The sequence below is a fragment of the Chelonoidis abingdonii genome, chromosome 19 (assembly GCF_003597395.2).
Source record: "Chelonoidis abingdonii isolate Lonesome George chromosome 19, CheloAbing_2.0, whole genome shotgun sequence".
NCBI classification, from domain to species: Eukaryota; Metazoa; Chordata; order Testudines; family Testudinidae; genus Chelonoidis; species Chelonoidis abingdonii.
This window is the reverse complement of record NC_133787.1, coordinates 11,920,350-11,935,505: the sequence shown is the minus strand read 5'-3', so window position 1 is coordinate 11,935,505 and position 15,156 is coordinate 11,920,350. Positions and strand designations below refer to the sequence as shown.

At 42.0% G+C, this 15,156-nt stretch overlaps 1 protein-coding gene across 2 annotated transcripts in view; it reads left to right on the top strand.

Annotated features, from left to right (window-relative positions):
* The window catches only part of IRX5 (iroquois homeobox 5), a 39,154-nt gene extending 25,659 nt beyond the window's left edge, over positions 1-13,495 (top strand). The window contains exons 5-6 of one of the 2 annotated variants that reach the window (XR_012657241.1): positions 10,617-10,784; positions 13,412-13,495. Coding sequence is in view for 1 of the 2 variants with exons in the window: in XM_075073611.1 (XP_074929712.1) it covers positions 13,412-13,420 (9 nt within the window). In the remaining variant the exon portion in view is untranslated. The remainder of the gene's footprint in view (positions 1-10,616; positions 10,785-13,411) is intronic. The other variant, XM_075073611.1, reaches the window with a different exon arrangement.
* Positions 13,496-15,156: the final 1,661 nt, after the last annotated feature.

Genomic DNA, 15,156 nt, shown 5'->3' with positions numbered 1-15,156 from the left:
ATACACTTACTAATGGATTACTACATATACTTAAGGAGAAATGATATACTTGTGCGAAGTGATACCTTACAGAATTGTGGGTGTTCATAGGAGCTAAACTGGACTTTGAAGGTACCATAACATTTTGCCATTTTGGGGGCATGAAGAGAAAATACTGTGCCAGCTTCTACAATGGAAAATTGAAAACAACGTACCAGCACTATATTGACTGGGCTGTTAAAGTTGGGGGTGGGGAACAACGTTGGGTGAGCTGGTTAACATCAAGGGTCACCACTCACTTCTGCTTATACTGCAGACCATGTCAAAAGCTTTCTAGTAATCAGTACAGCTTAGGAAAAGGCTTTACTTAACTTTTCTTTCATCTTTTTCTTCTCCATCTGGTGTTAAAGATCAAACCTTCAGTTCCTCTAGTCTTTTAAGCCTTGTCTGTTTGACAGCAAACTTCTCATCCATCTTAAATATGGGGCAAGTTAGAGTGTCTTTCAGGAGCAGTTACAGAACAGATTTTTATCAGACGCTAAACTGTATAACCACTGCTCTCATTTTTGACTTCAGCTCAAATATTGTTGTTATGGGATTTTCCCAAGCTTTTCTGATTTTCAACTTCTGTCTCTCTAATGCACGTGTGGTGTGTTCCTTTAAAATTTTCGAATATACTTTCTGTGCTTCACATAACTTTTTCCAAAAACTTTCCCAGCAATCCATAATGTCCATTTCCTTCAGACTTCAGTACCTGGTCTCTTAGAGGTACTGCAGTATAGGAGTGAGTGTAGGTTTTGACAGAATAGGTTCTATGTGGCTATAAACTGTACTCTTGCTGGATAGATTCTGCACAGAGGCTACATCCTGTCCTTTGATAGGATCACAGCAGAACTTGAATAATCAGCTGCTCAGTGAAGACTCCAGTCTCCTGTGTAGGATTTGAGTAGCTGCAATGGGAGCCAATGGGTTTGACTTACAACTTGCAGTTGGAGAATCAGACCCAAGACACTTACTATTATTCCTTAGTAGCACAGCAAGGAAAGCAGATAGAAATATTTGTTAGTAGAGTTCACTTATGAAATTCTGCTTTTGTGAAGCAAAAGATTCCATTTAGTACCCACAAATTTCAACTTATGTTTTAAAATGATAGTTGATCATACTAACAACTGTCAGCATAATTACCCTGTGATGCTCTTGGCACCATCACAACCATGTTACCTTTCAGTGTTGAGGCAAGAATTATTATAAGTAATGAGAATGGAGGAAGTGGGGAAACGAATATTAAATGCAAACACTCTGATTAAACAAGAGGAGGATTGTGACATAAACTAATAAAATTTAGGGAAGGGATATGGAAGAATGAAGTGACTCCTTGAATTGTGAATTTCAAAGCTGTGGTTGTTTTTATCATTAATATGACCTAGGTGTGAAATAATTGTCCTGATTCCGCACTGCATTACTCCAGATTTACACAAGTATAACTTTGATTTTGGTCAGGTTATGGTGATATAAGACTAGAGAGATGGGGAGAATCATGTCCACAGGGATTTATTTTTATTTAATTTGGTTTTTAAAATAACCAAATATTATCCAATTATTATCTACCAAAGAACTGAATGGCAGAAATAGTTGGTCTGCCATGTCAGTTAACCACATGTTTAAGTTCTTTTCCAAAACCCTTGCATTCTACTAACTGTGCAGATTGTATTTGGTATGTGTATCACATGTATTTTAAGCTTGGTATTTTTTACGGAGTAGAATGCAATGGCTCTAGATCAGAGGTGGGCAAACTGTGGCCTGTGGGACTGTCCTGCTCGGCCCTTGAGCTGCTGGCTCCTCCCCCACTGTCCTGCCTCCCCCTCAGCCACGTCACCAGGTGGGCAGCGCTCTGGGTAGCAGGGTTGTGCGCTCCTGCTGAGCAGTGCAGCAGCATGTCTGGCTCTGGCTGGGCAGTGCGACTGCCAGACATGCTGCTCTGAGCAGCATGGTAAAGGGTCTGGTGATTGGATAAGGGGCGGGGATCCTGGGGGGCAATCAGAGGACAGGGAGCAGGGGACAGTTGGATAGGACAGAGGTTCTGGGGGTGATCCGGGGGCAGGGAACATGGGGTATGGGTTGGATAAGCATGGGAGTCTCAGGGGGTAGGGGTGTAGATAGGGGTCAGGGAATGGTGAACGGGGGGTTGGATAGGCGTGGGGTCCCGGGGGCCCTGTCAGGGGCCAGGGGTGTGGGTAGGGGTCGGGGCAGTCAGGGGACTGTGAGAAGGAGGGTAGAATTGGGGTGGAGTCCTGGGGGCAGTTATGGACGGGGGATCCCAGGAAGGGGTAGTTAGGGGACAAGGAGCAAGGAGGGTTGGATGGGTCAGGGATTCTGAGGGAGGTAGTCAGGGGGTTGGAAGTGGGTGGGGGCAGGGACCAGGCTGTTTCAGGAGGCACAGCCTTCACTACCTGGCCCTCCATACAGTTTTACAAACCCATTGTGGCCCTCGGGCCAAAAAGTTTGCCCACCCTGATCTAGAGCTTGTGGGGTAAGCATTCTGGTTTGGAAAATGTCATATATTTACCTAATAAAGATGACAGTTCAAGTGATGTACTTTTTAACCCTTTGGAGACAGAACCACCTCCAAGGCATTTATTTGTCAGGCAAACTTGAGGATGCATCTTGCTTAAGTGTTAAAACTGGATTTGATTTAATCAAAATGTATCATGTAAATCTTTATTAGTTAATGGATTATTAACTCAACAGCCGGCACCAGAGCCATAATTGCTCTTGCCAGACTGGCTGCCTCAGATGTACACTAAAATCTTAGCCCCAGCGTCAGAGCCAAGTAGTTGGCTTAGGATCCCCATCATCTATTCAGAAGGAATATTTGGAATAGCCCTTCATAGTTGGAGGAGACTTCACAGTGCCTGAACACCTCCATTCTGCAGGGAGCAAGAGTTGGATCCAGGAAGTGGTGAATGCCTTGTCCTCAAATCCCTGAACAGGAAATTGCTGAGGAGCTGGACTTCACACAAAGACAGATTTTATGTGAAAAACCCAGTCTTTCCATAAGGGCAGACTTGAAAATCAGGACATAATTACCAACAGAAATACTATATTAGTTTGCTTTTAAAGGTTTTTATTGGCTCCCTCTGATCCATGCAGTCAGACTCACAACTAAGATACCAAGCTTCACAGGTGAAAGGGTAAAAAAAATAAATCCTATAATACTTAAAAATCGAAAACATCCCTAAAATAACTTTCTGTCATTTGTGAGGAATATAAAAAAATGCAGGATGTGCATGTATAACAAAGGTTCTATTAATAGTCCTTTGGTATCTCTTGAGTTCATTTGTGGTTTCTCCATTCAAGTGTAACATGGCTTCCACAAACAGACTTTGTACCACGTCACACTGTCATACATTATCTGTCTCTTGTGTCCATGCACAGTGTATATAAAACTCAGATACAATGAGAGGGGGGCCTTGTATACTAGTCTGGCCTTAGGACTGAGGCCAGGTTTGCACTACAAAGTTTTGGCAACATAGATTTCTATTCATAGACTATCAGGGTTGGAAGGGACCTCAGGAGGTCATCTAGTCCCACCCCCTACTCAAAGCAGGACCAATCCTCAGACAGATTTTTGCCCCAGATCCCTAAGTGTCCCCCTCAAGGATTGAACTCACAACCCTGGGTTTAGCAGACCAGTGCTCAAACTACTGAACATAACTACATAGGGCAGAGGTGTGAAAAAACATCTTCCCAATTGACATCTATGCCAACACAAGAGGGGTTCTGGCAGCATAGCTAATGTCATTTGGAGATGTGATGTTACTATACTGGCAGAAAAACTCTTTCTGTTGGCATACACTGTGTCTACAGTAGGGAGCTAATCTTTCAAAGCATTTGTAGTGTAGATAAGGCTGAAGAACCATAAACTTCTGAGTTCTAATCTTGACTCTGCCATTAACTCACTCTCTGGCCTGGGGGCAAACTATCTGAGGACATGTGACTACATATTGATGGTGCCCAGAGGTATGAGGAGATGTGATTTATGACTAACAGACCTGTGGCAGCAGAAGCCCTAGTATAGATGCAGTTAAACTGCTAAAACTACACTTTTTGGGGATAGCTTGTGAAGTTTGGGGGTGGTGAAATAAGAAATAGTTATAGAAGCACAACTCTGCCAGTAGAAACTGCAGCCACACTTTCTTTTATTGGTAGAGTGTATTGGTATTTCTATACCAGCAAAGCACTCCTTGTATACACAAGGTCTTAGCTTCCCGGTACCTCAATTAGCCTGACAAACTTACCTGCCTCAAAGGAACATTTTGAAGATTAATTTCTTAATGATTGTGTCGTGGTTTGATGTGTACAGTGGTACACATACTAAATAAGATTTATTACGCAAATAAGATATTTTCCCCTCAGTGATGTTAACTAGATTAAAAAAAAAATTAAGTTCAAGTCTCAGGGCTTGTCCACACCTCCATCACTGTAACAGGACAACTGCATCAGCGCAGCACTGTCAGTGTAGACTTGTGCCTCTGCAGTGCTCTGAGTGGAGAGAAGCCTAGCTAGCTTCCTGGTTTCCTCTACAACATGAAAAGATGCCAGACTTTGTAAGAGTGCTGTGGAGGTCAGTAAGCAAAAAGAATCTGGGCAGATTCAGCACAAACAAAACATCCCTCAAAGTTATGTTTTGTTCTTGTATTACGTACAGTGAAATATGGTATTAAAAACTGAAAAAGACCTGACTCTCTCCTGCACATTAGGGTGTAGAATTCAGAGATGCTCCAGGGTAGTTCTAACTTACAACACTTATTCTTGTACTCTGTATTTTTTTTTAATATTATTGCAAGAACACTCAGAGCAGATCAGGAATCATTACTGCAGTTTATGTGGTAAAGGACATAATGTCGCTGAACTTTTTTTTTCCTTTTTCCTCATACGTCATGTTTTCCCCATTGCTCAAATGGCAGGACAGATGTAATTATACGCTCTAAATTAATGTATTTCCAGTTGACGGAATGGAGATATGGGAAATTATTAATTATTTATATTGAGGTAGGACATAGAGGCCCAAACAAGGATCAAGACCCCATCTGTGCTAAGCACAACTGGGCACACAAGTAGAGAGTCCCTGCCCCAAAGAACTCATGTAACTGTCTTTCTGGACAGGTAGTCACCAGAGACTGAACCCAGAATCTCTGGATTTTATGACTGCTTGAGGCAACAAACCAGATCTGCTAAAGTGGACTCGGTAGCCAACTCAAACCTCTATGATGTCGAGCCACTAGATGAGAGTAAGCCAGTGTAGTATAGGTTACCACACAACCTAAGTAATGTGGCATCTCTAACTGTGCTTCATCCCCAAATTTGAGCACTGCACTTTTCCTTTTCATTCCTGGAGGCTGGTGGTTCTGCTCCAAGTATTCACCATTTCCCCAAGCTTCTCAAATTCTCACCATGTTATGGGTGTCATCCTTCAGGACCAAGAACATTGGATGGAAGTCCAATTCGAGCCAATGGGGCTCCTTAATCTTCTACTTCCAGACTCTGCCAGGTGAGGATTCTTTTCTCTCATTCACGTTTCATTTAAGCTGTTTACTTTCCAGTTTCCATGTTGGTTATTTTCTCATAGAGTGTCTGATGAACTGGTATTAATGCACTTTAAACTCCCTTTATCAGCAGCCACAGGCCAAGTACTGAGGGGCAGAAGCAGCACCAGACTTCCCATACTATCCCACCAAAGATCTCATAACTGATCAGACAAGAACTTCCCACATGGAGTTAGGGATAGTTTCATTTCCAAGCCAGTTTATTCCTAGGCCTTTACAACCAATTGTGCAACTTATACCTACATAGATGAAGACAGAATATATACATTGTAGTTAATATGTTGGCTTCAACTACAAGTCTGGGAAATAGCTTGAATGTAAGTGTTCAAGGTTCTGAAGCCCAGATGTATGATGCTAGGGACATTTCTTCAGAGGATATGATTAACTGATTATACCCACCAATATATCCTGGTCTCAAATTAAATCAGTTAGAAAACAAGGCTCAATTTTTATGTTATAAAATTGAATTCAATTCCACATGAAAACCCAATAATGGTGTAACGCTAAGGTCATTGAGATACATGCAAAAAAAGGCCAGGAAACACTGAATGAAGATTTCATGTTCAACCTTACCTCTGCCCTGCGAGGTTTATTAATTACAACATGAGGCCAGATCCTCAGATGGTGTAATTTAGTGTAGCTGCCTTGTTTTTGGTGGAGTGATGGTGATCTACACTAGCTCAGAATCTGGCCCATAGTCATTGCACATGATCATGTAATATTCCTCATAAAAAACATTTAATTAATCCATTGCCACTGAACACAAGTTCAGGATGGTCAGTGCTGCATAAGCACTTCATAGCAATAGCAGGAATAGAACTCAGATCTCCTGCTCTACAGGCACAGACTCCTCTACCACTTGAAATACTTCCTTTAGCAGTAGGAGGCCTATGATACATAGCTGAGTATGTACTCAAACATAGCTGTTCGGATTCCATATAATACCGGGCAGTGTTACAGACGTACACCAAACAGCTCAAAGATAGAAGTGTTTGACTTGTAGTCTGCTTTACATTATGCAAAGAAAGGTGTCATGACAGTCTTCTCTTGCGGACTTGTACAGAAAGTTACAAATAATTAAAAATAGGAACGTTAAGAAGATTGGCATGCTTTTATCCCATAGTTTCACTACTGGAGAGTAGCAAAAGAGACTGTTTAGGCAATGCCAGCATGCATAAGGTGAATTTCACGCCCCTTGCAGAGAGCCAGCACAAGATGTAGTAGGTCTTAAATGATACATAGGCCTTTGCTAAAAGCCTGATAAATGTCATGCTGAGCATGCACTAGTTCTGTAATTCCCACCCCCCAAAATTCACAAAACTGAGGTCTAGCAACATGCAAGGAGTTATAATGGAACAGTGGAACTTTAATTTGTGAAAAAATAGGTTATTTTCCTCTTACTACTCTCCTTTAATCTCATCTCATTCTTCTGTTACTTTCTCCTTCAGCCCGTGCCCTGGCACTCTTTCTGGCTGCCTGAGGAGTTTCCTGGCATGAAGGGTATCCTTGGGTGGCACAGAGTCACTGTCTCATCCCCTCATCTCCTCCTTTCATGCCAGTGCATTCCTGAGATAAAGGGGATATGGCCAGGGTGCCTCAGCTCTCCAGCTATCCCCCAGCTGTCATTGGAGCTGTGGGCATAAGTAAAAGCAGCCTTTGAGGAAGTCCCAAGAAGGCTCCACGATGGTGGCATAAAGCACCTTTGCCTCCCCACCACAGTGCTGTTCTGAGTATAGTTTAGCCAGACTAGAGAATCTGACCTAATCATTGTAGGAGAAAAATGCTCACTCCAGTGAAGAATGTCTTTAATATGAAAAATGTACCTGTTTTTAAGCAGATCTTTATTAGCTTGAAAGGTTAAAATAGAAGCTGTCACGGAGTCTAGTCTAGGAGACTGATGTACAGAAAAGCATCTATTTATATATTTATATTCAAACTCCCATAACAGAGATTGTGTTTGTTGAAGCCACCTCCTTCATGTTCTGTGCCAACCAATATTTTGAGAACAGGAGCAGAACTGGAATAGGTTGCTTTTAACCAATGCACATAGGCTTTTAACCCTACTCTATAAATTACATGATGTATTTTTATGTGCGCTCTATTTTTCTTTCTGTAATGACAATATAAGCCTCTTTCAAGTAACTGAAATAAAGTCTCACGTCTCTATACTTAACCTATCGAAATTATACCTAAACTGAATGCCTACAGAAATTTAGGAAAGATACTACTCTATACTAAGATCTGCAGGATATAAATGTCACTAAATACACATTACAGGATGTTTTATTCTGAATTTCACTACTTCATGGTTGTAACTGCATCTGTAATACAATTGTCAGAAAATGTTTCCTGAGGACAGATTCTAAACTCTGATAAAATACTCCAGCTACGAGGAAGTCAAAAGATCTCACACACTGTGCTATAAAAACCATTTACAAGAGGTAAGATCGAGCTGTGATTAGTTAATATAAGGCCAGCATTTTACTACGCATGTAAAATAGGGCCTAGATCTTCAGCTGATACAAATTCACATTGCACAGTACCATTGACTTCAATTCTCACTAGCTAAGGATCTGGCCCTCATGCTGATTAGCCCTCCTTTCACACTAGCTGAGGATTTACATTTAGATTCTGCCACACTTGCTCACACTGAGTTGTAACCTTACTCCGCAGACAATCTCTTTTTTACCTTCTGCAAAGCAACATGAGAAGGGGTGGCCGAACCTGGTCCCCAGTTGTTGTTAGAATATAATGCATTGCCCTTTCATTCATTTTACACAGAATATGGGGGATGGGGAGAGACAGGGGGAGGAGATAATCTGCAACTGCATTCAATGGGTTGCAGTAATCTGCTAGAGAGGTGGGAGTGGCCATGAATTAAAAAATAATTTGCAATGTGATATAGTAGGAAAAGAAACCAATGAGATTTTGGGCTGTATTGGTGGAGGAATCATGTCAGGGACCAAGAAGTAAGAGTCCCATTCTGCCCCCTCCCCTCCCGTTTCTCTGACATGACTGTATTGTATTCCATTCTGGAAATCTCATTACCAGAAGCATATGGACACTTTGGGAGAAGCTCAGAGAAGAGTATTGAAAGTGACTTGAATGGATGGATGAGGAGAGATGGAAAGTGTATAGCTATAAACAGACTGTAATAACTGCACAAGGTGACTAAAACGAAGGGCCTGATTTTCAAAAATTCAGGTATACAATTGCATGTGAAAGAATTTATGCAACCGAGTGCCTGATTTGTCCATCCATCCCTGGTTACTGTGACTGCACATGACTACAGGATATCATTTGCCACACATGTACCAGATTTCCACTCATAATAGCATGCACAAGTTAGGTGTGCAGCAACTTCTTGAAAAACCAGGCCCATAAGTTAATATTTATGATTTGCTTTGAAAATGTAACAGTCTTGAGTATCTCCTTTCAAAATAAACAGAGCAGTACCAATGAGAACTGCACACCAACTAAACTGCTATGATCATATATTTGACTATATTAAGAGCACCGTTTTTTGACACATCAATTCTGCCAATAATATAACTTCCTGCCTTCTCCTTTGCATTTCTAATACAGTAGGCCTAGAGAGTAGTATTTTGCCAGAGTAGCATTGGGAGTGATGTAGGTAACATGATCACTATTAGCAAAGTAATATTTGTTAGGGAAAGCTCTTTTATAATTTTACTGGGATGTTTTTCAAGTAATCCAGTATTGAATGGTGAGACACTCAAATCTGCTAAAATGTGAACATTTGTTGTTTATTATGAACAGCAGAGTTCAAATGTAGTTACTCTGAAAACTTCAGATAATAAAAAATGAGACCCTGCTCTGATCTGTTAATTATGTGTCACAAATTATATCTGAAAATCTGCTACCTAGATTATTGTACTCAGTATCCAGAGCATTGGGTGATGAATACATGTCAGACAGACTTGACAGAGGCTTTGAGAAGCAAACAAAATTTTACTTGGAAAACATTAATAACCTTTTTAACACCTGTTGCTTGATCCTAAAATAAACTTTTAACAGCTTTCACCATTGAAGTCTCTGGGTGTTGCCATAGAAGAACAAAAGAGATAAGCAGAGGATCACAGGGTTTCCTCAGCTGGGAATGTGAGGTTGTCATGGCACTGGTCAAGGATGAAAAGCATTGCAGACCAGATCCCCGGGGGCATAAATTGGCGTGGTTCCATTGCACTCCATGTGATAAAGCAGTAAGAATTCCATGGAGCTATGCCTTGCTCCAGAAGAGGATCAGGAGCTATATCCAATTTACACCTGCTGAGGATCTAGCTCTCTGTGCCACTTTCTTTCAATCACTCTGGTGTAGGTTTTGGGGTCTGGTACAACTAATGCTGGAGGGGGATCCCAGACTGTGTTCCTGCCTAGATCTGCCCCGTTGCTTGGTCAGTTTTGGGGGATTTCTCTTATAGATACTGCCTGAAGGCAGCATTTAATTTCTAAAGCAGAAAGATTAGAAATCACAAGTGATGGTACAAGCAAGCAGAGAATGATGAGTAAAGATCACCTGCTCTGGAGTGGAACTAAGAACTTCCTAGATTTAGAAAAGGGTAACAAGACTTGAGGAGAATCCAACAGTTCAGATGCAGGACAGTGTTTCTAGAGGGTATTGGGGTGATGTGTCAATAAGAAGGAAAAAATATTAAACAAGAGTCCTGCTGTTTAAGAATCACAGGCTATATTACAAAGTCTGGCTGAGTAATATGCTTCTCTGGGGTAAACAGAATTACATAGCAATAAATACAGAAATCTTACATGGAAAACCCATTGTTTGGATTAAATCTGGGTCTCCAGCCTCCAAGACCAGTGATCTGCTACTAAGCTATGAGTGCTCTTCCAGCTGCTCAGCCCAGTTATTATTATTAGCCACAATTCCACACATGGAATATGTTGTTGTTATTGTTTTATATAAAGACGGAGAAATGGATGGAAGCCACATGTTAAATTGCTTGTGCAACTCCTGTGCTGACGCTTCAATTCTCACTGTTTGCAGTGAAGGAGTCTTCTAAATGCAATCAGATGTACCATTCACCCTAGATAATTAACTCAATGACCTATTATTCAGAGATCCACAATCATACCACATAACTGATGCTCTTCTCTTCAGTTCAGTTGCCATAGAAGAATATCTTTTGAAGTCAATCTTACTACAGAAGAATATTCTTTAAAGTAACAGAAGAATCCACCCAAGAAATTTGAGAACCTCCCAATACTTGTGAGTTCTGAGACAATCTCATTGTAATGTAGAACCTATTTTAAAACAAACAAAACTGAACCAGTTCTCCCCACGGAACTAACTCATGACTAATAAATAAATACCTTGCCATTAATACTTGGTCTCCACAAATCGTTTACTCTGAATCTAGCTTTTACAACTTAGTTGGTAGTTTTGTAATATCCGGAGGGTGGACACTAGATGCAGACATCCCAGATATTATAAATATGATTTCATATCCATTTTGTTTTGTTAAAGGACTGTATTAACACAAATTCATCTTCCCGGCAGTCCTGCCAGAGAGGTAAGAATCATCCACCCCACTTTACAGATGGAAGACTCACAATCCCACTTCCTAGATCATCAGCTTGGAGAAAGAGAACTCACATTGCCCCAAGTGCATACATAGCCTGTGTTCCCGCTGCTTCATAGCAAGCTCCATGAGCTAGTGTGGAAAGGACCATAGTCCACTCCTTACCTCTGCCAGCTCTCTCTGGGGTGACTTGTGTCTTGGGGAAGGCTAGGAGGGAAGCAGCTCCTCAGCTCTGCATAATGACAAGAGTGCTATGCCAGAGGCACAAGATGGGAAGGAAGGTTCTTTCAGACCTCCTCTTGTCTTGTACACCTAGGTTATGGAGCTAGTGTGAGCAGCACTGATTTTGTCCTTTCTGGTTGGCTTGACAACTGCAGTTCTACTGAGGTGTTCACAGTCCTTACGTGTCTCGTGTGGCACAAAGCTGTAATGTTTCGCAAGGACTCAGGATTTGAGTTGGAGACAGAGAAAACACAGCACTAACCTTGATTATATAAGCAGCCAGGTCAGATAGACCACTCCAGCTTCTGGAAACATTTAAATTGCAGCATAGACAGTCAGGTTCCGACTGGAGCCTGAGCTCTGGGACCCTCCTCACTTCATAGGATCCCAGAGCCCTTGTTCCAGGCCAAGCCTGAACATCTACACAGAAAGTTTAGAGCCCTGCAGCCTGATCCCCCTGTCTCAGAGTCAGCTGACACAGGGCAGCCTTGAGTATTTAATTGCAATGTAGACATATTCTTAGGGTGTGATTAGAATCAATGGGAGTTCTTCCATCGACTACAATGGGTTTTGAATAAGATCCTGTTCATGCTCAGAGGCTTAACACAGATATTAGCACAGTCACTTGCATACTATCATTACATTATCTCATTAACATAGTTTTCAATGATTGTAATGTGGGACCTGTCCCTACAGAGCCCACCAACCAAGTGCCTTGAAGTATCTGAAAAATGTAACTAATTATGCATAACTTATCGTACTGAGTTATTGCTTCAAACACAGGAAATGGAAACTAGGACAACATGGCAAATGAATTCCATGCCAATGCAGGAGAATAGAAAGTTTTTTTAAAAAAAAGTTTGCCAGGCATGTTATTTTGTTAGTCCAATCATTTAAAGGGTTAAACTTAAAAAAAATTGCACTTTTGTACAATATATTTACCTACAAAACAATAGATTTAAGACAGAGACATAGGGGAAAATATTTCTTCTTATCCCCTCCCCTATGGGTGTATTTACTTTGTGCATTTCACAGCAGTGTGTGTAGACAGTTTCACTGCTGCCCGTGTATATTCAATCTGTTCCCCTTTGGTTTGAGTGGGTCTCCCCTTCATCAAAAGCCATGGAAAAGATTAAAACCTTGTTGTAAAATATTGGCAGGGTACTCAGTGGCTGAAGCAGTACCTAAACCCTACAGGTAACTCTTGAAATTGACTAGATTGCAAGTTGATTGCATTCCTTTAACATAATAAACTATAAAACACAATAGCATCTGCAGGAAGTCTGCAGATTGCTTTGTATACGTCTATATTAATATTTGATACCACTGTCATCTCTGTCTATTCTTAGCCACCTTGTTATCTTGCACCGTCTGAAAGGAGCAGTTTAGCAATAGGCTACATCATGAGTGTGTGTGAAAATCATGCTTCAGCTAGAAGTGTTGTATCCAGATGCAGATGAGTCACTTGACCTTGACCCTCCCTTAAGTGTGCAGTGTCACTGTGTGGATTCATTAGAATATAGATCTTTTCCCTGGCTGCAGATAAGAGAGAGAGAACTTGAAAGAGGTAGTGGAACAAGAATAAACCAACCAATATTTTCTCTAGGCAGACTTGTCTACCTTGAATATAATGAATAAGTATGTGGATTTTTTTAAAAAGGAGCTAATGACTCCAGATATGTTGTTTTGAGATAACAGAGTAGGACTCAGCATGACTGTGTGAGACAGATGACATGAAGAGATGAATTGTCAAAATAACTGAGACATGGAACCATGTGCTCAGAAACATTCCAGGTATTTGCTTCTTAGTTTCCCCGCCCTGCACGTATCACCCATGCAGTGTTTTAAAAATGTACCTCTAAGTGACTACACATAATTGAATGTAATGAAAGAGAGAGAACAAGAGAGAATTGCAGAAATGTAATAATTAATGTGCTAGGTTATCTGCAGATACCTGGACACAGCAAATGGCCCTGCTTGCAGATAATCTATATTACTTCTGAATAGTTTGGTACAAATAATATGTTTTCCCCTTTTCTCTTGCAGCTCCAGTGATGTGAAATGTGGAGTTGTTAGTGATCACGCTGTATGAATTAAACCAATAAATTTAAAACAATATTTAAGGCTGAGGCACAAACTAGTTGTGCTTGGGTGTTGTAGCATGGTATCCTTCTCCAAAGCCTCTCATAAGAGTGGGCGACATCACATTTAGCACAGAGTGCTGTACTTTATAATGCTGTAGGACAGGAGCAGGCAAACATTTTGGTTGCAAAACTATATGGAGGGCCGGGTAGTGAAGGTTGTGCATCCTGAAACAGCCTGGCCCCGCCCCCTATCTGACCCCTCCCACTTCCTGCCCCCCTCAGAACCACCGACCCATCCAACCCCCGCCCCCGCTCATTGTCCCCTGACCGCCCCCTAACAGCCCCCTCCAACCCCCTGCTCCAGTCCTCTGACTGTCAACCCATCCACACCTGTCCCTGGCCCACCGGGACCCCATGCCTATCCAACCCTCCTCTGTTCCCCATCCCCTGACCAACACCCAGAACCTCCGCTCCATCCAACTGCCCCCTGCTCCCTGTCGTCTAATTGCCCCCTGGGACCCTTGCCCCTTATCCAACCCCCGACCCCTTACCATGCTGCTCAAAGCAGCATGTCTTGGCAGCTGCACCATCCGGCCAGAGCCAGACACGCTGCCGCGCTGCTTGACAGGAGTGCGCAACCCCGCCTCCCAGAGCGCTGCCTGTGCAGCGGCATGGCTGTGGGGAAGGAGGGACAGCAGGGGAGGGGCCAGGAGGTAAAGGGCCAGGCAGGACAGTCCTGGGAGCCGGATGGGCCCCACTGGCCATAGTTTGCCCACTTCTGCTCTAGGATAAATTGTGTACAAAAGATCTGTGCCTGTTCACATACTTGCATAGTGGAAAACACGCTTTCTCAGTGGAACATAACATTGTCCAGTGATATATGACCCTACGATAAGTCATCAGGTGTACTGCACTGACATCTTAAGTTCTGATCCTACTATGCACACCACACAGGTGGACCTATTGGATTCTCCATGGAGCTCACCAGAGAGGTAGTTGCCTGGAGCTCATTGCAGGACCAGGGCCCAAGTCCTTTCAGGAGTCTTCAGTGATTTAGTACTACAAGATTTTAAAAAATAAAAATAAAAAAAATTAGACCTTGATTACCCCGCCCCAAAAACACACTAACGGGGATGCATAGACCAAGATCTATAACATATTTACACATGCACATGCATAAACCCCCCACCCCAGGCGTGAATTTCAAGCCTGTTTACAAAACAGAAAGTGGTAAAAATGTGGTGATTAGGAATAGGGCAGTTTCCTTCTAAGTAGTTTGTGTGCCATCTAATGGCGCTCAATGTTCTATGGAAGCTGCCAGAACCCATCCAGAGTAGCAGTGTGTACATGTGGTTAGATCTTGCATGTTGGGTATACTCTCAAAAACACAATCATTTGGAACTGACTATGCGTGAATGGTTCATTCCCATCATTGTCGTGGAAAGAACAAAAGACAGCAACCTATGCTGAGGGTGGATGGGACTGCAGAAGTCTAGGGAAAGTAAAAATGAAAAAGAAACTGCAGCCTGCAGCCACTGGGACTAGAACTAAATTGCTCATCTGAGAAGGGAAAAAGAGGTTTAAAATATCTGTCTGTTGAAAATTGACTTGTTTGATCACTTAGTAGCAGCCTGGGTCAGTTATATAAAGAAACTGGAATAGCACCTAATTGCTAATGGTATAAACAGTGAGAAAGTGTGGTTGTTC